At 44.3% G+C, this 23,982-nt stretch overlaps 2 protein-coding genes across 2 annotated transcripts in view; both read right to left on the bottom strand.

The window, feature by feature from the left end:
- Positions 1-20,407, bottom strand: part of LOC311142203 (connector enhancer of kinase suppressor of ras 2-like) — a gene marked incomplete at both ends in the record, with an annotated part of 54,032 nt that extends 33,625 nt beyond the window's left edge. Inside the window, 7 exons of the mRNA XM_084177797.1 lie at positions 174-233; positions 478-597; positions 8,266-8,307; positions 8,617-8,704; positions 8,959-9,161; positions 11,824-11,987; positions 20,341-20,407. Coding sequence (XP_084033923.1) covers positions 174-233; positions 478-597; positions 8,266-8,307; positions 8,617-8,704; positions 8,959-9,161; positions 11,824-11,987; positions 20,341-20,407 — 744 coding nt within the window. The remainder of the gene's footprint in view (positions 1-173; positions 234-477; positions 598-8,265; positions 8,308-8,616; positions 8,705-8,958; positions 9,162-11,823; positions 11,988-20,340) is intronic.
- A 2,541-nt stretch (positions 20,408-22,948) lies between these two features.
- LOC311143115 (TLR adapter interacting with SLC15A4 on the lysosome-like) lies at positions 22,949-23,620 on the bottom strand (the record flags this gene model as incomplete). The annotated part of the gene is made up of 1 exon (XM_084178915.1): positions 22,949-23,620. The coding sequence occupies one exon, from the start codon at positions 23,618-23,620 to the stop codon at positions 22,949-22,951; it is 672 nt and encodes a 223-aa protein (XP_084035041.1).
- Positions 23,621-23,982: the final 362 nt, after the last annotated feature.

The raw sequence follows: 23,982 nt of genomic DNA, 5'->3' as shown, positions 1-23,982 counted from the left end.
ACACATATGGACCCAGAACTTAATCGAGCATCTGACCAATTACTCGAGACTTTAGTTCTAGGTTAACCGAGATTAAAGGTATGGGGGCTTTGAGTGGGTATGGTTAGCAGAGAATGTTTAAAGTAAAACATTTGTTTTACTAGAGGGTAACAGGGTCCAGGAAGTAGACTTACGTTCTCAGTGGTCCCAGTGATGACATGAAGGCCGTCGTATGTAGATTTGATGTACATTCCCTAAATGAGAGGAGAAAGGCTTAACTTTATTAAACTAAAAAGGAGAATAATGTAGTAATAATGATGAGACTTACACTTCTCAATATCTTGTTATGAAACTTGGAAGCAACAGCAAACAAGTAAAGTGAGCCTGTTTGCTCTGTCACAGAACTATCCTGTCAAAGAGTGAGTATCTTAGACAAACTCCTGGCTCAGCTCCTGTATGATTGAAGGCATCTATAGTGTAGTCAGAGTGAGTACTCACCAGGCCCTCGCTGGGCAGGATGTTGGTCAGGTGCACCACCTCCAGATGGGCTGACTGGGACACCAGCGAATCAGAGGACAGCGAGATGATGTGGTCACAGATCCCAGACAGTGTTTTACACTGCAGACAGAAGAAGACAGGAAGGGATCATTATATATGCTGCATCTCACACTGACAACTGGGTAATATGAATTACTGCCTGAATAACTCTCATTCTTCAGATGCCTAAATGATACAGGTAACTGTTAGGCCTACTGCTGCTAGGTAGCTCTCTCTCTGCTCTCTCCCTCCCCTCTGTCTGTTTTGATTGCAGGAGTGAAGTCTGGTGTGCGGGAGTCAGGGTTCCAGCTGCAGCTCATTCACCATAATCACCTCAGCCTTAAAGACCCGGTCAAACTTGCCACTCATCGTCAGATCATAGTCAATACGACCATGTTAGTCTCGCTGTTGACTCAACCTGCTTGTTTTCGTTCTTTGTGTTTTTGGCCTGTTCTATTTACTTTTCTCCTGTGCCACAGATTATTGGAACCTGACTCCTGCCTCCGCTTCACTCCTGCCACCACCACCCTGCTTTCCACTACCGGACCTCCCTTTTGGACTCACCACGGACACTAGGACGTTACGGTACCACTCCTGCTCAGAACCTGGATATATTACCCTCCCTGTAAACCTGGACTTGCTCTTCCCCTATTTTTGGAAACCTGGACAATTGCACGTTGTAAATAAACCTGTTAAACCTTCTCTGGCTCGGTGTAGTTGTCTGCATTTGGGTTCATATCTAGTTAAATCGTGACAGTATGATCTGACCATGATGAACCCAGCAGACAGTAGCTCGGATACCACCCCAGAGTGCACTCAGATTCGGAGTGCCATAGCCAATCAGGGCATTTTACTTGGCCAACATGATACTTTGTTTAAGACTATTTCTGAGAACAGTCAGGTGCTGCTTAATCAGGTTCAATTACTCACCAATCAAGTGTCTGCCCTTACTACTCAAGTTAATAATGCACCCCTCGTGCATGGCATACAAACTGCTCCTTCTCCTGCTCCACCTGTTTTTCCTGCCCCTCCAGCCCAGATCAGAGAGCCTTTTGTTCCTGCTACAGAGCGCTATGACGGGAACATGGGAACCTGTGGTGATTTTTTGACTCAATGCTTGTTGGTGTTTGAACAACAGCCCCTCACCTACGCCTCCGAAAGAGCCCGTATTGCCTACCTTATCAACTCTACTAGCGGTTCCGCTCGTTCCTGGGGATCCGCGGTCTGGGAGAGCTAGTCGGACATTTGCAACGCTTACGTTGCCTTCACCACTGAGATGAGGAAGGTTTTCGACCACCCCGTACGGGGCAAGGAGGCTGCTAAACGTTTGTTTTCTCTTCGACAGGGGTCTCGCAGTGTGGCGGAGATGGCAGTGGAGTTTCGAACTTTAGCGGCAGTGAGTGGTTGGAATGACGAGGCATTACAAGGAGTGTTCATTAATGCTTTGGCTGAGACCTTGAAGGATGAATTGGTGTCATATGATGAATCGCCTATGCTGGATAATCTTATTTCACTCACCATCAGGTTGGATAATCGGATTCGGGAGCGCCGCCGGGTGAGGAGTGGTAGTTCCAAGCAACCTGTCTGTCGTCAACCAACTCCTCCCCGCCTCTTCCCTACGGAGAGGGCCGAGTCTTCCCGAGTCGATACTATGAGCACTGAACCCGAAGCCATGGAGGTTGGTCGTGCACGGTTGTCCTCAGAGGAGCTTGCACGTCGTATTCAGGCTCGGGCCTGCCTGTATTGTGGAGAGGCTGGTCATTTCGTTCCTTCCTGCCCAGTTCGTCCGGAAAAAGGGCCGGCTCATCATTAATGGGAGAAGTTTTGGTGAGCCGAGCAACGGATTCTTCCTCTTCTCCCCGCATTCTGCTCCAGGCATCCCTCCAGTGGCAGTTCCAGAATTTCCCTGTTAGTGCGCTGGTTGACTCTGGTGCCGATGAAAGGTTTTTGGATCGAGAGTTGGCTCAACAAATGGAGTTAGAGACTGTACCTATGGACCGTCCGCTGCAGGCTAAGGGTCTAAATGGACAATTGTTGACCCGTATTACTCATCAGACTGTGCCTGTTTGTCTCAGAGTGTCGGGTAATCATCAGGAGAACATTCAGTTTCACATAATTGACTGCCCACAGACCCCCCTGGTCCTTGGTATCCCCTGGCTCATACGACACAATCCACACATTGATTGGGTGACAGGTAGAATTGTTTCATGGAGCACATTTTGTCATGTGAATTGTTTGTGTTCTGCTCAGACCCCTGCCAGCACTGTGCCTCAACCTCCACTGGAGTCCATGGATCTCTCTGCTGTCCCTGACGTGTATCATGAACTGGCATCCGTTTTCTGCAAACACAGAGCTACTTCTCTTCCTCCTCACCGGCCTTACGACTGCGCCATTGACCTCCAGCCAGGAGCCCCTCTCCCTAGCAGTCGCCTGTACAATCTCTCCCGCCCGGAGACGGAGGCTATGGAGAACTACATTCGGGACTCCTTGGCGGCAGGTATTATTCGTCCTTCCTCGTCACCTGTAGGAGCGGGATTCTTTTTTGTTGGAAAGAAGGATAAGACCCTCAGACCCTGTATTGATTTCCGTGGACTTAACAACATCACCATTAAGAACAAATATTCTCTGCCTTTAATTAATTCTGCTTTTCCCCTCCTTCATGGTGCAACTATCTTTACCAAACTGGATCTACGAAATGCGTATCACCTGGTGCGCATTCGTAAAGGTGATGAATGGAAGACTGCCTTCAACACACCCTTGGGACATTTTGAGTATCTGGTTATGCCTTTTGGGTTGTCTAATGCCCCTGCTGTTTTTCAGGCACTAGTGAACGATGTCCTTCGGGACATGTTGAATCGTTTTGTTTTTGTCTATCTGGATGATATCCTGATTTACTCAAAGTCCTCCCAGGAACATGAACTGCATGTGCGCCAGATGTTGCAAAGGTTGTTGGAGAACAAGCTATTTGTGAAGATGGAGAAATGTGAATTTCATGTGTCTGAGACCTCTTTTTTGGGTTACATAATAGCTCAGGGGGAGTTGCGGATGGACCCAGCTAAGGTCTCTGCTGTCACGGACTGGCCAGCCCCCTCCACCCGCAAACAACTTCAACGATTCCTGGGGTTTGCGAACTTCTGCAGGAGGTTCATCAAGGACTACAGCCGCATTGCGGCGCCACTTACCGCTCTCACCTCCATATCACTACCGTTCGCTTGGAATGAAGGGACCGAATCAGCGTTCGAAGAACTGAAACATCGCTTCGCCTCGGCTCCCATTCTGATGCAGCCGGACCCCGACCGCCAGTTTGTCGTGGAGGTGGATGCATCCAACACTGGGGTAGGTGCGGTGTTGTCACAACGTTCTCCTGAAGATAACAAACTGCATCCCTGTGCTTTTCTTTCACGGAAACTTTCTCAGGCAGAGAGGAATTATGATGTTGGCAATCGTGAACTGCTCACCGTTAAGCTGGCTCTCGAGGAGTGGCGGCATTGGTTGGAGGGGGCGGAACAACCCTTCATCGTTTGGACGGATCATAAAAATCGGGCATACATCCAGTCAGCGAAGCAGCTCAATCCCCGTCAAGCCAGGTGGGCACTTTTTTGGTAGATTCAATTTTTCTCTGTCTTACCGTCCTGGGTCACGCAACGTCAAGCCTGACGCCCTGTCTCGTGTTCATTCTGCTGTTGATACTGGTAGTAACCCTGAACCCATCTTGCCTCCTACCTGCAGTATTGCGGCCATTACATGTGACATCGAATGGATTGTTAGACAGGCTCAACATCATCAAGCTGACCCTGGGAGCGGTCCTCCTAACCGGTTGTTTGTCCCTGAGTCTGTTCGCTCCCAGGTACTTCAGTGGGCTCACTCGTCTCCCCTTACCTGTCACCCTGGAGTTACTCGGACCCTGGACTTTGTGCGACGGAAGTTCTGGTGGCCCAGGATTGAGGCGGACACTCGAGCCTTCATTGCTGCTTGTACGGTATGTGCACAAAGTAAGAACTCCACCCAGGCCAGCGCTGGTCATCTACGACCTCTGCCAATAGGTCTGCATTTGGGTTCATATCTAGTTAAATCGTGACAGTAACACCCAACATAAAGTGTCTTAATAGGGCGTTGGGCCACAACGAGCCACCAGAACAGCTTCAGTGCGCCTTGGCATAGATTCTACAAGTGTCTGGAACTCTATTGAAGGGATGCAAAGCCATTCTTCCACAAGAAATTCCATCATTTGGTGTTTTGTTGATGGTGCTGGAAAACACTGTCTCTGGCGCCACTCCAGAACCTCCCATAAGTATTCAATTGGGTTGAGATCTGGTGACTGAGACACACACCCTTTAGACCCCCTATACTCCTTTCCCAGCTAGCACATTTGGTACTTTGGAAGTTGTGGGAACAAATGTTTTTGATTTCACATTGGTTGTGGGAACGAAGCCATACGTTTCCTGACCAGTAAAACTGAACGTTTTATAAACGTTCTGAGAACAGAAGTGAAAATGTAACCTGTTCTGGAAACGTTTATTTTTAGGTTGCAGGGAGGTTCTGAGAACGTTTTACTCTGGTTCCTTTAAAGTTTTCCTGGGAGGTTTTATTAACGCTCTGAGAATGTAAATTGTAGGTTATTTTGAGTTTTATTTGTAACTTCCTTAAGTTTTAATAACACTGCTAGCTTATTTTGCGTAAACTTTTTTTTAAACTCAAAGGACACATGGAAATGTATTTCCTTAGCCATGCAAACACATTTCTTTTTTTATTGTCACACGGCATCAGTGAGATTCAAATTTATAATCTTCTGTTCTATATCCATGGAATTAGTCCACTGCGCCACCAGGATGGAGCTAGCATGCAATGTTTTTTTATGCAAACAAATCTGTTCATTTTAGTCTATTCAAACAGACCCCATTTCAAAGGAAACAAGCACTCATTAAGATCCGGTTTGGCCAATTAGTGGACTCAGCCAACACCCCTGAACCCACTTAATAAGATACAGGATAGAGAGTTTTGTTGATGCTGAGAACAGAATGTATATATTTTTAACTAACATTCGAACGTTCTCAGAACGTTACTAAAGTTTTCTTGTGGTTTTTATGCAAAGTTTTCTTAACGTTCTGCGAACAATTTGGGAACATTACATTATAGAACCATGAGGAAACCTGTAGGAAACAATATGCTGAAGTACTGAATTTCTCACAGAAGAAAGTTATTTCTTAACCTAGAGTCGATGTCCGCGCCCCCATGGAAATCGAATGAGCATTCAAAATAAAATCCCCATAAAAATTAATCTGTTTCGGCTAGAGAGATATACGCCGATGTCGGCCTTCTGCATCTGTGGTGGAAGGTAGCAGAGCTAAAGCGGTGTTTGTCAGACCAGGAGACATCCCAAAAAATCTGTATTTTCACAAAAATGTCTGTAGTGTCTTCCCCTCTATGGAAAGATGACTCTCACGATGGTGTTTTCCATTTAGCTCTACGACTCCCACAAGTGTAAGGGCATTTGTCTTAAGTCGGTGCTGCCGATCTGCCAGTAGTGTCTAAACAGTTTGTGCTACACACTAATATGACCACACCATCGAAAGGTGAGACTCTCATGAACACAAACATCTCGGACACGAACATCTCGGTTGTTTTCCTCTAGGATGCCCACAAGTCTCACAAGACTCATCTGAAGATAACCCGGTACCAGTGAAAAAAATTATGAAAGTGTATATAGAAGTACTTTAGTGCTAAAAAAGGGGTTAAACATGGGTAAAAAATATATAAATAATTTCCTGAACTTATCTCTCAGATATAGGATAGACACTTCAAAACATAGTCCAAAAACAAATAAAATGAACTATCTGTTTTGCCATGTATGAATATGTTATTCAATGTGTTTCTATAGACTAATAGGAGTAAGGCCAAATTCAATGTTTCATCAAATAAAATTAGTAGAAACCCAGCCCCGGGCCCTTAGACCTTTTATTAACATTCTTGGAACAATTTTGAGAACATGACTTAAATAGAACCATGAGGAAACTTGTAGGAAATGTTATGCTGAAGTACTGAAATTCCAACAGAATAATTGTTTTTTAATGTTCTCTGAACTATTTGAGAACATTCCCCATGTCAAACCAGTTGGAGAACGTTCCTAGAACATTACCAACATTTAAATTAAATGTAACGATGTTTGAACTTTTAGGAAACATTCAGTTAAAGTAATGAAATACCAAGAAAACAATGTTTTTTTGTCATGTTCCTTAAATGTGCTGAGAATGTTCCAAAGCCAAGCAACTATCCTGCACCATTCCAAGAAAGTTGTGGGAAGGTTGTATGCAAAATAACCATAGGACAAAAATAATCTCCTCAGAACGTTATGTGCTAGCTGGGTTGAGACCCCTCTTTCAAAGTCACAGAGATCTCTTCTTTTAGCCATGGTAGCCAAAATAATGGGCAACTGGGCATTTTTATACATGGGATGTTTTAATTGCTTGATTAACTCAGGAACCACACCTGTGTGGAAGCACCTGCTTTCAATATATTTTGTATCCCACATTTAATCAAATGTTTCCTTTATTTTGGCAGTTACCTGGAAAATAAACCACACAGTGTAAGGTATTACTACTACACTGTCTGCTACATTGTCTTTTGTGAGCATTGGGATCGTGCATCACTTCCTGGAGTTCAAGAGTATCACTTTGTTGGGGGAGGACAAAGAGCCAACTGGGGATGACAAGAGCATGGAGTCACTTTCTTCTTCTCCTGCCTGCGTTTTTAGAGCAACAAGAATGAAGCACTGCATGCAATTATCTGAGAATCTGACCCGGTTTTTAATGAGCGATTCTTCGGTTTATTCATCATCTGAGACATTCTTCAAAGGCAAGCTACGGCTCGTCTTCCCTGGTTTAACAAGCTGAGGAAAAAGGGGTCTCTCATTGGTCTATGCACAGCACTGTATAAACAGCACTGGATACTGTCATGTCCTTCACATGTCATGTCAAATGTACTGTACGTAGGTTTCTATTACTGCCACAAGTAGCACAGTGGCCAGAACTTGCTGGCAGTGAACAGCGTAGCTACAGTGACACAGCCATGAGCTTCCATCTATTCCCTTAGTCTCCAGTTGGGCTCTCTCTCCATTGCGCTCTCTTGCTTTCTCTCTTGCTCTCTCTCTGTCACACACACATGCGCACACACAGACACACACACACACACACGTCTGTACATAGTTTGTCCTAGCTTCTCCTTTATTATTGCCTCACCATCTCTCTCCCTGTCTAATTGCTGTAGGCAGGAATGCCCGCGGGAGCAGCAGGGAGGTTCTGCATTATTCAACACAGACTGCCAACCAAAGGCCTTAAAACTGCGGCTTTTGAGAAATACACAGGCAGACTCACACACTCTTATTAATAATCCAAACCCTTTTCTTCCATAGTGCTGCCTGCCTGGCGATGAGGAGGACGCATGTGACTGTATTATCACATGTTCAAGTGTAGGCATGTGCCCCAAGTAAAGTTGTGTGTGTGTGTGTGTAAAAACAATGTGTAAAGATTAATGAGTGTTTTAAATCATTGTCCCACATAATGTTGGATGATTCACATTCCACTTATTGTGAAAACATTTGATCATTTTTACTGTTTGCTGACTACTGTTGCATATGATATGACTGTTAACTAAGATTAAGTATTAGGTGCCAGTTAATGGTTGATAGGAAGGGAATACCATTTGTGGGTCATTGTGGGCATTATACCCCATAGAAAAATACTAAAAACTCACCACATGAAGAATTTTGTTTTCTGTCTCATACACCGTGCAGTCCTGCAAGACAATTAAAAACAGTTAGAGAACTAATGTTTGTTTTTTTAACATTAAAATAAAACGGAGCTCCTATCAGATGAGACAGATGCGAGTATCCCAAGTGTAGTGTAATGAATTTAGCTGGCAGACTGTCTCTTGAGAGAGTTTAAAACAGGAGAGTTATTTTCAGTCGGCCTTCATCTATTCCCGACAAAACTAACAGAATTATAAAATGGAGGTATGTAGCCAAGTGTTCTGTCAGAGACATATTGATGCACTAGTAACTAGTTCATAAATTCCCTAACCTTTATCCACCCCTGGACAACTCACCTGTTGTACTATGGTGGTTAACTCCAGGCACAGTTGAACAATGTTGTTCTTCAATAAGGAGTACTCTGTCACACTGACAAATGGGGATCTGGCAGGAGGGAAGAAAGTACAATATGCAGGGGTCAGACATCAGAGGATGGGAGAGGGCAGAACAGTCAGTGAGATATAAAAAAGTAACATCTCTGCATAAGCCAGTATTTGCCCTCTCCAACAACTTTACAATGAAAGAGAACCGTATATAAACTATTAGACATACGCAAATGAAGTTCCTCTCGGGAAAATAAGCTATTCTAAGTCTAACAAAACTGGGATGTTCTAACAAAACCGAGATGTAACTCCCACCTGTCCAGCCAGGCCAGCAGGTTCTTGGCTGCTCCGATGAGGTCCACCACGGAGGTGAGGAAGTCGTTGGGCAGCCTGCGTGAGGCCCTGCCATCATAATGGCCGCCTCGACGCCTCCCTGTGATGAAGTTCTGCAGGTTCTTGGCTGAGGCATTGAGCTTGTGGGATAGGGTACGCAGGTTCTCAGTCTCCAGACCATAGTTCTGGAACAGAAAGTACAGCACCGTTAGACCATGGTTCAGTCTGCTCCCAGAAGTGTTTGACTTTAAAGTTAAGATGTCATTCATCTAGAAAATGTGGATACATTAAGTTCACATGGAGAAATAACATTAACTTGCATGGACAGTGTGGTGCGAGTAACATACAGTACTTGTATTTGAAAGCTCATACGGAACAGTGCTGCAGCAAATGTATAGTGTATATAAGATCTAAATGCCAGAGATATATAGAGACAAATCCCTCCAGTCACATAATCTCATATTTTCCTCTTAATCTATCTACCAAACCAGGTGGACAGCTTTATCCTTTTGATCTAGAGTTATTCAAGTAAACATAAAGGGATGATTGCCTCATCAGAAACAATGAAGACCACTCATCTGTCATACTCGTTGAAATGTACAGAGCATCAAGCAGTATTCCACTCTAACCAGAATGTAGGTTGTGTGTCTACGTAGCTTGTCACAATAGTGTGTCTGTTAGAGATGTGTGCCTGTGTGTGAATAGCTGTATCTGATTCTGCAGGTCTAGTCAACATTAGTCACCGTCACCATGGAGAAATGCCTCCTTCCTGTCTAACCCACAACAATGTAGCTAAGCCCAGCCCGGTTGCCATGGTGAATCCGGGCTTTGTCACTCTTAATTACACCAAGCCCAGTGTTTCCATAGCTCCTTCTTCCCTTATTGATTTTCCTCTTTCATTCAAAATATCAAAGTAATGCGCTGCTGTCTGTTCAGGCTGCTCTTTATGGCGGCTTCTCCATCACTAGTCACCTATTACGTCAATGCAGAGGATGACAAGAGACAAAAGGTGGGGGATAATTAAATATGTTATACTGTACATACATGCAAATAAGCTAAGCAACACTATAATAAGGCCTTGTTCTTTGCAGTCGACCCACTGTAGAGGAAACGCACCATTATGCTGCTAGGTGGTGAGTACTGACCAGCTCAGCCATTTCCCTGCTACCTTCCTTCCAGTGAGCCATTCAGGCAGAGAGAGGCTTCACTGCATGGAGGGGACACTTTCCTCTGATGGCTGTAATGTCTTTTGCAATTTAGCGGGAGCAAAATCCCTATTACATCAACAACTCAGCAGCAGAGCCCTGTCTGTCTGTCTGGTCACTGTCGACTGATGAACAATTATCTAACTCCCAGCAACAACCGACCCTCAGTTTGATGTCAAAGTGAGTCAGCGGTCACACTGACACCAAGCCTGCATTGTCTTTCAATCACACTCACATAATCAACCCAGGAAAGATAAATTAATTTCTAAAATTGATCTGCAGAGAGTCTTGTCTTACACAAGCAGTGCAGAGGGACTGAGACCTATTCAGCAGACATCCATTTTGGTCGGGCCACTAATAAGGCAGTGTGTGTGCGTGCATGCTTGTGTGTGTGTGACCACGTTCATGTCCTGTCTCTCCTGTCCTGTCCACCTGTAGCTCTCCTCCAGTACAGTCATTACTCATGTCAGCCTCCTCTCAGCAGAGTGACGCAATGTTCAGCTCTAGTGCACTCTGCCAGGATCAATGGGGACATGTCCCAGCATCCAATGATAATCACAGCACATCACTATAATGGAGATTGGATGCAGAACACACACTATACTGTCTTAGCACATACACACACATTCACAAACTTATATTATAGCCCCATATGTGAACATAAAGGAGGAACATTCTGCTCAACATTCACACACACACACCCAGGCAGCTCCCACCGGTCCGTCTAACTAACAGACACAGATTACATGTGTGTGGTTGTCTGTGTGGAGATGGGGTCTCAGGCAGTCCAGGCACTCTAATGATGCTCTGCTGCAGGCCGCTCTGTCACAGGGAATCACACACTAACTTCAGCTAGCTCCCACACGCCTCACACACAGGCAGCCTCACACACACGCAGGCACGCACACACACACACTCCCTCCCAGCTGCTGCTGTCTAGGCCTATGGATCTATTATCAGACACTTCCCCAGCCCATCATAGAGGACGTGTGCTGTGTGGCCCCTCTCTGAATCAGTCAAGTCAATACAGAGCTCTTAGCTTGCTCTAACAGGGCTCTTCCCATGCCCACGCCTGACTCTCTCTGTATGAGTCATCATACACCAAGACTAACGACACCCATTACATGCCTCCCTTACTGATGCACAGAGCACAGACTCCTCCCGCTCGACCTCTATCTAGGATACAAGGATACATCACCAATGAATCTGAATTAGCCACAAATCATCGCCGCGACTCTGGCCCTAGCCTCAGCTCTACTTATCTAGCCCTGGTCACTGAGCACTGCAGCTGCCTCTCTCCCCTTCTGCTTGTTACTCAGCAGATAACACTGATGAAGGCTGTAGATAATAAAGCAACACTTTTTACTGACCTTCTATTGTCTTCAATCTTGTCTGTCATGCCTTGCCATGCCTCTCAAACGGTGCACAAACAGATCTAGCAACTAGGCTAGCTTTACATCTCCTGCAAGTCAACTGTGTTTCTCCAGTTCGAGCACGTTGACTGCACTGGCTTGGTTGCACTGGAAGGCATCAATAGTAAAGTTATTCTATCATGTCCGCACACCAGAGCTCTAACTCTACAGCCCTATCTCCTAACCATCCCTCCTGATTCTAGCCCTGCATGTCTAGATTGACTCCTCACCAGGGCACAGAGTAGGTCCACAGCCTCCAGAATGAGCTCCTGGTGTCCGATGCGGGTGACCCCCAGCTCCTCCAGCTCCTGGTGGGTGATGTGGAGCAGCTGCTCCCCGTTGATCTTCTCCCTCTCAAAGTTCTTAATGTACTGCTGCAGACAGTCATCCAGGCCTGCATGGGGGACAGACAAAGAGGGGGGAAACTATGTTAAGCACACCTTTGTTCTAATAGTATGTCTTTGTCTCCTTTACTGTCCACATCTAACTCATTCACTAGGTGTATGGAATGCAGATTGTGCTGGTTTATTTAGAATTATTACAGTTTGAAATATACCATGAAAGCATAAATATGTGTTGTATAAAGTGCAGTGTGATTGGCAGATTCAGACTAATTGCTGTACAAAATATTGTTTATCCCTACCAGGCTACTTTCACTCTAAAAACTCATTTTCCATTTCATTCATTTTTTTGTGTTAATTCCTACATAATACCAGAAGCATGCTTTCAACCATTCACCTTTCAAGTCCTGAGTGTGCTCTTACTCTCTGAGCAGAGAGAGAAGAGACTTTCTTTCAACTCCAGAGAACTGAGCAGAACCAGTCTACCAGTTGAGCTGCTCTTTGTGTAGAGCAGAACAGAACAGGGGCAGAGAGAAACAGGACTAGTCTAGGAGATAAACCACTCTCACCACAGCGTATTAAAGCCATCCTTATCAGAGCACAGCAGAGCCACACAGAGTCCTCTGCAGCATTCTGTGTTGGAGCCATGTACAGCGGGCCAGGCGGCACAGAGAGAGAGAGGGGAGCCCAGATAGCAGCAGAGCAGACTAGCAGAGTCTCGGCTTTCAACCACAGCATCCATCCATGGCTCCCGGGAGATTACTCATCTCCAGCCGCAGAGCACAGCGGAGTAGCAGGCCACAGCCACAGCACAGAGCTGACCCATATTACACACACCGGCTGGGCCACGTCAACACACCAAAGCACAGCACACACACATCCATGACCACAGGCATTCAACAGGGGCCAAATTAGCCAGCTTGATACTGCCTAGGTAGATCAAAGGAGGATACATTCAGAGCCATATATATAGATGACTCTGGGTACATCTATTCAATATTGATCTCAATCTATATAGTCTATAGTCAGGTGAATCATCTGAACTAAGTTCCCCATTTGTATGTGGTGAACACTTGTCTTGCCGTCTTGTGTGCTGCTGCCCTGTCACGGTTTCGGCCGAGGCTGCCTCTCTTCCTTGTTCGGGCAGGCTTCGGCGTTCGTTGTCTCCGGAATTCTAGCTGCCATCGTTGCATGTTTCTATGTTCGTTTGCTTTTGTCTGTTTGTTGTGACACCTGTTATCGTTTAGGTTAATTAGCGTCCTATAAGTTACTCGTTGTGTTTGTCCAGTGTTGTGTGTGATTGCTTTATTGTCTGTCGTGCGTTACTGGACGTGGTTACATTATTTGCTCGGTTGAGCTATCTCTCCACTGTGTTGGAGCGTTTTACGCACCTGTGTAGTGCGCCCGTTTGTTTTGTCCGCCTACGTGCGGAGTTTCGCCTTCGGGCCAGTTTGTTCATTTTCCCGTGTGGAATTTCACTAAAGTCTTTTGGACTGTACTTCGGTGTCCTGCGCTTGATTCCACCACTACACCCACCTACAGCATCACTGACATGCCCCGACCTCATTCTAAGTAACTGAATGGAGCACACAGTGGCCTTGACATAAAAATGGATGGCTTTGTGTGTGGGTGTGTTTGTGTCTCCACAGTATGTCCGTGGGAGTGAAATTTGTGAAAGCATGTGTGCGTGTGCGTGTGTGTGTGGGGGTGTGGGAGGGGGTTGTGTATGCATGTGCATTTGTGTGTGTGTGTGTGTGTGCGCACACGTTCATGCATCCATATACAGTAATGATCATGAATGGCTGCCCTTACAAAAAAAAAACATGTCCAATTTGCAGTTTCATGAGGAATAGCTGTTTTCAGATGTTGAGCTTAAATTTCACATGAAATCATATTTTCACATGTATTCAATTTAAAGGTCACATGTTAACACCACCTCTTCACACGTTTTCAACTCACATGTGCATTTACATTGCAGTTGCACATGTGAAATTTGCTGTTTCACATGTTAGAAAACTCCACATGTGAAAATCTCACTTTCACATATGGAATTGCATGTTCACATGTGAAAACCATTCACATGTGAAAATCTAATTTGCAGTTTCACATGTAAGAAACATTCACATTAGAAAATCTAACTTTAACATTTGGAATTGCAAGTTAACATGTGTTGGTGAAAAAGTGTTTTTCTCCACTCGTGAAAAGGTGGTGTTTTCACATATGGACTTCTGTAATGCCATTCTGTAAAAAGGCAACCTAGCCTACCTGAGTATAATAATTGCGTTAAAAACATTTTAAAAATTATTTCTGTGCCATTCATTTGGAGTGTTACTGTTGCAGGTGCACGCCACTCTTCTTCATACCTTGGTTAGTGACCGTTGGAAGAAGCCCAGTGAAAAGAACAGAGAAGCTAGCGCTACGTGTCTCCTTATTTATCCTGTTTAACCCTTTACACTTGTGGGAATTGGCCTATATGGATAGGGCTAAATTGAAATGTTTCTTACAGAAGAAATCTGAAAAACATTTGCATAAGCATGGTAGCAATAGAGGAGGTGCATAAAGATGGCGCCCCCCATGCATTTTCCACAAATTTCTTATTTTGCTAAGTTCGCCGTATTGTACATTGCTCTCCTTTACTGTTTTTTTGTATGGTAATTAGCACAGTATACATGATCCCAATCTTAGCTTCAAGATGCCGGCAATTTGAAAAACTGAAAAAGTAGACTTTGCTGATATATTGGCACATTGAACCATTTCGCGCAGCGTGCTTAAAGAAACGAGTGCTAAAATAGTGACGTCATATCTGAATTCTGCCATCTATATTTACATTTGCATTTGAAAGGGAACAGTTTGGAGATTATGGGAAAACTATTAGGCCAAAGTTGTGGACACAACAGTTCACCTGACACAAGACTGAACATTACACTGTTGATTATATTATCCAATACATTCACTGTACTTTTCACCGCATTTGTTGATAACGAAATCTGAAAATACTCTGGATACATTCAGTAACATCATAAGAATATTCCTGGAAAATGTGGGGTAGGTGACACATAAGACAAAAAATGACAAGGGTTTGAGTGAGAGGACTAACTGGTGTCGCAGGTGGCCACACACCTTTCCAAAGTGTGCACAGCAATCTAGGGTTTATACACATCATTGGTCAAAATCCATACAGTGGTGTGAAGCGCAGAGCCTGAACTGCGTTTATCAGTGCTCAAATCTGCCATTTTCAACCTGTATATGGGTACGAGTGTAAAGGGCTACCATGTTAAAATTAGCGCTATCTTGTCAGTTAACTCAAGTTCACTTTTTGTAATTTTTGTGCACTTTTGTATTGCATTGTCTGAAAGCGTTAAAAATACACTGAAAACATCCAAAATGCATAATCTATACAGCTGAAAACAACAATGCAATGTCAAAACAAATTGACTTTGAGGTTAAAGAAAGTGTGTTTATCAATTTAGTTGGACGAGATGGGTCCCATTATGCCTGGCGAAAACCAAACACTGCATTCCACAGTAAGAACATCATACCAAAGGTCAAGCATGGTGGTGGTGGTGTGATGGTTTGGGGATGCTTTGCTGCCTCAGGAACTGGACGATTTGCCTTAATAGAAGGAACCATGAATTCTGCTCTGTATCAGAGAATTCTACAGGAGAATGTCAGACCATCCGTCTGTGAGCTGAAGCTGAAGCGCAGCTGGGTCATGCAGCAAGACAATGATCCAAAACACACAATCAAGTCTACATGGAAATTGCTAAAAAGCAACAAATTGGAAGTTTTGGAATGGCCTAGTCAAAGTCCAGACCTAATCCCAATTGAGATGTTGTGGCAGGACTTGAAACGAGCAGTTCATGCTTGAAAACCCACATGTCACTGAGTTAAAGCAGTTCTGCATGGAAGAGTGGGCGAAAATTCCTCCACAGCGACGTGAGAGACTGATCAACAACTACAGGAAGCATTTGGTTGGAGTCATTGCAGCTAAAGGTAGCACAACCAGTTATTGAGTGTAAGGGGGCAATTACTTTTTCACACAGGGGAATTGGGTGTTGCATAACTTTGTTCATGAAATAAATATGTAATTGTTGTGTTATTTGTTCACTTATGTTCCCTTTATCTAATATTAGGTTTTGGTTGAAGATCTGATAACATTCAGTATCACAAATATGCAAAAGTAGAGAAAATTTGAAAGGGGGCAAATACTTTTTCATAGCACTGTAGACATTTTTGCTAATTTATTAAAAATTAAAAACAGAAATACCTTATTTATATAAGTATACGGACCCTTTGCTATGAGACTGGAAATTGAGCTCAGGTGCATCCTGTTTCCATTGATCAACCTTGAGATGTTTCTACAACTTGATTGGAGTCCACCTATGGTACATTCAATTGATTGGACATGATTTGGAAAGGCACACACCTGTCTATATAAGGTCCCACAGTTGACAGCGCATGTCAGAGCAAAAACCAAGCCATGAGGTCGAAGGAATTGTCCGCAGAGCTCCGAGACAGGATTGTGTCGAGGCACAGATCTGGGGAAGGGTACCAAAAACATTCTGCAGCATTGAAGGTCCCCAAGAACACAGTGGCCTCCATCATTCTTAAATGGAAAAAGTTTGGAACCACCAAGACTCTTCCTAGAGCTGGCCGCCCGGCCAAACTGAGCAACCGGTTGAGAAGGGCCTTGGTCAGGGAGGTGACCAAGAACTCAATGGTCACTCTGACAGAGCTCCAGAGTTCCTCTGTGGAGATGGGAGAACTTTCCAGAAGGACAACCATCTCTGCAGCACTCCAACAATCAGGCCTTTATGGTATTGTCTCCTGAGTGGCGCAGTGGTCTAAGGCACTGCATCGCAGTGCTAACTGTGCCACTAGAAATCCTGGTTCGAATCCAGGCTCTGTCGCAGCCGGCCACGACCGGGAGACTCATGGGCGGCGCACAATTGGCCCAGCGTCGTCCAGGGTAGGGGAGGGAATGGCCGGCAGGGATGTAGCTCAGTTGATAGAGCATGGCGTTTGCAACGCCAGGGTTGTGGGTTCGATTCCCACGGGGGGCCAGTATAAATAAATAAAAATGTATTCACTAACTGTAAGTCGCTCTGGATAAGAGCGTCTGCTAAATGACTAAAATGTAGAGTGGCCAGATGGAAGCCATTTCTCAGTAAAAGGCACATGACAGCCTGCTTGGAGTTTGCCAAAAGGCACCTAAAGGGCTCTCAGACCATGAGAAACAAGATTCTCTGGTCTGATGAAACCAAGATTGATCTCTTTGGACTGAATGCAAAGCATCACGGCTGGGGGAAACCTGGCACCATCCCTAAGGTGAAGCATGGATGTTTTTAACGGTAGGGACTGGGAGACCAGTCAGGATTGAGGAAAAGATGAACAGATTAAAGTACAGAGGGATCCTTGATGAAAACCTGCTCCAGAGCGCTCAGGACCTCAGACTGGGGTGAAGGTTCACATTCCAACAGGACAACGACCCTAAGCACACAACCAAGACAACGCAGGAGTGGCTTCGGGACAAGTCTCTGAATGTCCTTGAGTGGCCAAGCCAGAGTCTGGAATTGAACCCGATCGAACATCTCTGGAGAGACCTGAAAATAGCTGTGCAGCGACACTCCGCATCCAACCTGACAGAAACTCCCCAAATACAGGTGTGACAAGCTTGTAGCATCATACCCAAGAACACTCAAGGCTGTAATCGCTGCCAAAGGTGCTTCAACAAAGTACTGAGTAAAGGGTCTGAATACTTATGTAAATGTGATTTCAGTTTATTTTTTATTTTTTTATGCTTTGTCATTGAGGTATTGTATGTAGATTGATGAGGGGGAAAAAACAATTTCATCAATTTTAGAATAAGGCTGTAACATAACAAAATGTGGAAAAAGGGGTCTGAATTCTTTTCGAAAACACAGTATGTGAAACATCACACGTAGGCTCTGTTTTTCCCACGTGACATTTTTCACGTAATTTGTTCACGTATAAATTTAATGTGAAACGTTGTTTTCGAAAACCACGTAACTGACTTGGGAAAATCTCGTTTCTTTTTTTCTTCACATGTGATTTGTTTTTCATGCTTTTCTTGTAAGGGTACTTTCATTTGAGAGCTTGCCGCTTGTGGGATTTCCATTCTGTTGCCTTCCTCCAGCTATCAAGGCTCCATGGCAACAGTTTCCTGGTGACCAAGAAGCAAGCCCACTTGAAGAAGTGAATTATTAGCAGTATATTTCTTAATTGTTGCCCTCAGACCTATCACAGAATGAAATACAACAGGTGTATAATATTCATTCTAAATGTCATTTACATTTTACCCAAGGGAATAATCCAGAGTCCTCAATGCCCTCAAAAACAGGTCAGTCCCTCCCTCTTACTCTCATTGGCATTGAACCTACTCTCACTCACAGATAATTGTGGTTATGAAATAGATGAGGTACAGTTCAATTAGTTTGCTAACTGCCCTACCTCGATCCACAATGTTGGAACATAGTATGAATGTAAGGCACGCATCACCAAGGCAGGTTCGCTGTCCATGGTGATAGCTTTTCATGAATGCCTCAACTGGTGCATTGGTGTGTGTGTGTGCGTGCCATGCTGTGCCTACTTGGGTGTGTACACGACTGTGTCCACTGGCCACCTTTCAAAAACCACTCAAGAACAAGAGAGCCAAAGCAACCAATAACACACAGTTTACAGTGTGGAGAGGGAGGGGATATTCTTTACAGCTGTGGCAGCACAAAGACATTTCTCAACTTGCATATCAGCATCCTCTGTGTCTCAGATTGCACATCAGCACCCATTCTGTCTCAAATGACCTTAGGATAGATATTAGACCGGCTCTGTCCTTTATGTCAGTTGTATTCTACCAGTCTTATAGACTGTCAAGATGTTGCTATGTATTGGCTTCATCTGTTGGCCTACAGCATTGAATATAACAGATGACAAAGATGTCACTTGCCTATGCACTTTCCATGGTAATTGGGGGGTGGAGAATCTGAGACTGAACTGAAGTTCCTTTAGTTGTGTTGTGTATCAGCTGCACAGAAGTTGTGCCGTAGGCGAGCCCTGCCCTTGCTGCGAAGCTGGAAACACATCTGTGACAGCAGCGCCAGAAGCAAGCACGGTTGTGCACTTCTGGACTGACACTTGGCTGGCAGAAATTACTGTATGTGGGAAAACATAACCCATGTCTCTGTTGACACATCACAGCTTCTTTAGTTGGATGACAGTAAATCCCTGTGCCCTGGTGAGATAGAAAGTTATCATATCTATCTCACTTGTGTTTGGTTGTTACAGTAACTAATAGGTCTTTCTTTTGAACGTTATTCCACCGTTTAGATTTAAACGCATTCAGCTCCTCATGCTCACCTTTCTTTCCAATGAAGGCTTGTTGTCAATTAGTGTTTCACCTCCAGAATGACAGAAGTCTGCCACTACTAACATAACGGTGTGCACAATCTGATTATGGCAGGTAATGTAGCGCAACAATTGTTTTGTCATCCATTTGGTCTTACCTAAGGGGTACTTCACCTCAGCTGTACTGTTGGCCCACACAATAATAAAAGTAACTACAGGTAGGTATGTTTTCTCTCATAGAAATATGAATGTTATGGCAGATAGTGGAGAACTCTTCGAAACATACTGAACATCATAACACCAACCATTTTGAGTTCAGTTAATAGCATATCTTAAAGGTGACTATTGTGGTTGCAAATGCTGCTGTCCAGTTCAATTAGCTTGCAACCTGCAATATGTTCCCTATCACTACCCACAATGGTGGATTTTTGTAGCAATGTAACAAAGTAAATCATAGTCTCTGTCAACACATTTTCAAATAAGGTAGGTTCGCTGTCCATGGTGCTAGTTTTGCAAACGCCTCAATTGATACCAACACTTATTCAATCAAAGTGTGTGTGTGTGTGTGTGTGTGTGTGTGTGTGTGTGTGTGTGTGTGTGCGTGTGTGTGCATTGGAGCTAAAGAGAGAGAGGGGGGGGGGGGGGGGCGAGAGAGAGAGAGAGCACGCAGTCTTTATGGTGTGAGGTAATCTAAATGTGAACCTTATATAGGTAAACTGATTGTTGAACACATTTACACGTCGCATAATAAGTTGGTCTGAGTATCTGGTTGGTGTTCTACAAATACATAGCCTACATCAGGCCAGGGCGATAATTAGGCTACACTGAAATCGCGCTTCCACATCAGGGTCGGATACACAAAATGGCACACGATCAATATTTCAATGCAAAGAATAGCAGCGTTTTAGCTCAAATCAGCCCCAATTTATTAAACCACCTATTCAGATAAAAGAGAAAAGATGTACACATATCCATGTTAGTTGTTTCAAAATGTATTCTGTCAGTGTCAAGCAAATGAAAAGAAACATGTTTTATAATCATTACCTTTCATCCAATCCAGCACTTGCTTAGGTGTCCATTTGCTTATAGGTTCCATCACCAGGGCCATCATCGATGTCTTCAAATCCTTCAAACAAGGACTTGGTCGAGCGTGAAAATCGGGTGTTGCAAATCAGAAATGTTGCATCTGTATACCAGAGATCAAATAACATAGGTGCACCTTACTGGGTAAAGGCATGGCTGGTGACAGTATCCTGGGTACGGAATGCGATGGTGCAGTCCACGCGCTCACAGAAACGACTCAGCCGCCTCTCTCTCTCTGTCTCTCGCTCTCGCTCTCTCTCTCACACACACACACACACACACACACAACAGTAGCCTACCTGCAGACCCCACTGTACTGTGTAGAGAAGCGAGTCTCTCTCTGAGTGAGAAAGTCTTGCAACCCCTCCCTCCCCTGCACACCCCAGCATCACATGCTTCCTTCCAGAGACACGGGGAATGGTGCAATAATACATAATTACCTGATGCCTTCATAGAGAAACATTGGCAGCTGAACATAAGGCATAACAATTAAGCATATTCTTATAATTTTTTCCTTTTTTATCAGGAATATGTTCACCCCCTTAACTGTCGTAATTTCCAACCAATATGAGTAGGAACAGAACCGAATCAATTGTGTTTTAACCAATAGAAACCTAGTGATGCTTGCATCAATGCCTGTATGGGGGGGCTATACAGTATGGGGGGATACCATATTAAAACTGGGTCACCCTGCAATTTACATTAAAGTAATGACTCAAACAAGACATGCAAGACACAATTGAATGACAAAGTCGTTTTTTTTCTCAGTTAGTTACAAAATATCTCAGTTACTGTAAAACCACATCATGACAAATGCTGGGGTGTGTGCTTATCACTTCTTTCTGATGTCCCCATGTTTTATTATATGGGAAATACACATTTTGTAGATACTTATCGACCTATAGCCAAAATAACTACTGCAACTACAATCAACTATATATGGTGTGTGCACACTGCATGAGTCTGTTGCATAACACAACACAACAGTACAGGTCGTCTAACTTCATCCCACTGAGTCCCACCATGATATGGTTAATAATTCAGTCCTCACTGCTGGGTGATGATGACACATCTTTACCTGCTAAGCCTATTACTGACTCTTTGAAGATCTGCCCGTGTCTTGTATCTTTATTGAAGTCTCCCCATATGTCTCACTATATGGTGTAAAATGGCATCAAACTTCATCAACCTGAACATTTGGTTCTGGTAAATTATCAGAGGCATGAGCACCACTCTCCCTAACCATTACCCTCTCCTATGCTGCTCTAACAGTGCCATGCTAATAGTTCTTGGCTTGGCTGGTGTATGACCCAGTGGCTCCCGACAGGGTGTGAAATGGTGGCATTGGCACTCGCTCCCCACACACACCGGTTTACTGTAAATCCTCTACCAAGCAGCATGCCACTATGATCACTAGCAATGCCCAGTTGGTCCATCATAGCCTACCCATATACTAAACATGTGCTTAAAGTCACTTGATACTGGTTTTCACATTAGATGCACCCATCTGAAAGAAACATTCATGCATTATCTAGCACATGCTATCACATAGTCACACTCACGTAAACCCTGCCAGCCATACATCCCTGCCTTTGATGCCTAAGAGGGTGATTTCTGAAATTAAGCTACCCACATGAGTCATGACATTCACTTGATATGAATGACAGTGATCCAGATGGAAAGGCCTGCTCAGAGGTAAAATAACAATCTGTCATGGCTAAACCAGAAAGTGTCTGATATACACCTTATGTTTAGTATACGTTTATACACTGAGTGTACAAAACATTAAGAACACCTGCTCTTTCCATGACATAGACTGACTCAACAGTAGGAAGGTATTCTTAATGTTTTACCCATTCCAATGGCCAGTTTATTCTCCACAAGACATGACCGCAATAGCTCAGTGCTTTAGCATATTCATGTTTTCTATTCAGTCAGTTGCATCTAAGATTAAAAAGCATTTCAAATTTGGCACAGCTTGATATGTTGATCTGACACAGATGTTGTGTAATATGCTTTCTTGTCAAAATGCAATGTGACACTTGCAGTAAACATGCAATGTTTATGTATGACAGGAGGTGTCAATATTTTCCAACTTTTTTTGACAACCAAGATAGCGAAATAGCATTTTTTACTGTTTTGTAATAGTCTGTGGTTATGAAAATATAATTTCAGATCTGCGATATCTGTGAGGAATCATTTCTCAGAAACTAGAACCAATATGTTTTACAAGGACTAAGTTATCCCTCACCTTACAGTTTTTCTCCTCTTTGTCCTTCAACTTGAAAGCTTGACATTGTCTCAAGTATTACATTACAGGAACTGGTTGCATTTATGAAGTAGATATTATGGACATTGTGGCATTTTCTAAAGATATTTCTTCTAACAATTCAACAAAATGAAGGGATCTCCTTCCCAAACTATCAATTTAATTTACCTCTTGAACCGAATGCAATGTAACTGACCACCAAGTTTACAGATTCAGTATAGAGAAAACGAAACCAAATCTGTAGACCATTCTCAAGTGTGTTAGAGTCGGCAGACAAAGTGGAACTACTGCTGGTTTCAGTCAGGTGGCCTTTCTTCTGGGCTCAGCGTTGGAGATGCGCAGGTTGGGGGAGCTGAAGTGGGAGCTAGCCACGGTGCAGGCGCTAAGGTAGTGGATGACGATGCTCTGGGCCGTACTGGAGTCCAGGCCATGGTCCTGACAGAGATGCAGGCTGAGCTGCATTACTGGGGCTGGTAAGCGGCCCTGGGGAGGGGTCTGGGCCAGGGGAGAGCTGCCCCGGGCCAGGCTGTCCTGCATGTGCTGTCTGTACACCTCCAGCAGCTTACTCTCCAGATAGCCATTCAGCATGGAATTGGACAGAGGCTCCCTGTTCAGGGTGATGATGCTGCTGTCCATGACCAGGTAACCCTCATCCTGCAGGGGCTGGGACTCCACCTGTACCCCAGGCTCCACAGGCCCTGTGGGTTCCAAGGCCTCCATCTCTCCCAGGTCCTGCGACTGAAGAAGTGGTCCTTCGAACACCTCCTTCTCCAGCCGCGGGCTCTCTGAGCTCCTGTTTCCCACATGGTCCCCTCTGAGCTGCAGGTCGGGGTAGTCTTTGCAGAAGGTGGTGCAGCACCAGGAGCGATAGAGCTCCAGGTCACCATAGTCGTCACTGTGGCTATTGGGGATGGTGAGGGCATCACTGAGCCTGGTTGTCACTCTAGGACCAGACTGCACCAGACCTTCCATGTTTCCTGTGCAGTCCACACACAAGCACATTTTAAAATGTGGCAATAAAAAAAGAAAACAATTATTAAACATCATACTCATGCCTGGATGAACTTAATCTCATATTAACGTTTTAAGGTGTAGCATAGCCTACTGATCCAGAAAGACATGCAGCATTTCAGACAAATCCAAAATGCTTACCTGACATTGAACCTGGGGTCAGAATGTTATTGGGGGCAGGATGTGGTGGACGTTCCTGAGCCTTTGTGGAATGGGGGTCACAATCCTCTTCCCTGTACCTGAAGACTCTGATGAAGGCTTCTCCCAACATGACAACCACTACATAACAGTGCATATTGTCTCAATACAACATAGCAGCAAAC

This window comes from Coregonus lavaretus (assembly GCF_964263955.1).
Source record: "Coregonus lavaretus genome assembly, chromosome: 15".
NCBI classification, from domain to species: domain Eukaryota; kingdom Metazoa; phylum Chordata; class Actinopteri; order Salmoniformes; family Salmonidae; genus Coregonus; species Coregonus lavaretus.
This window is presented reverse-complemented; position numbering and strand designations above follow the sequence as displayed.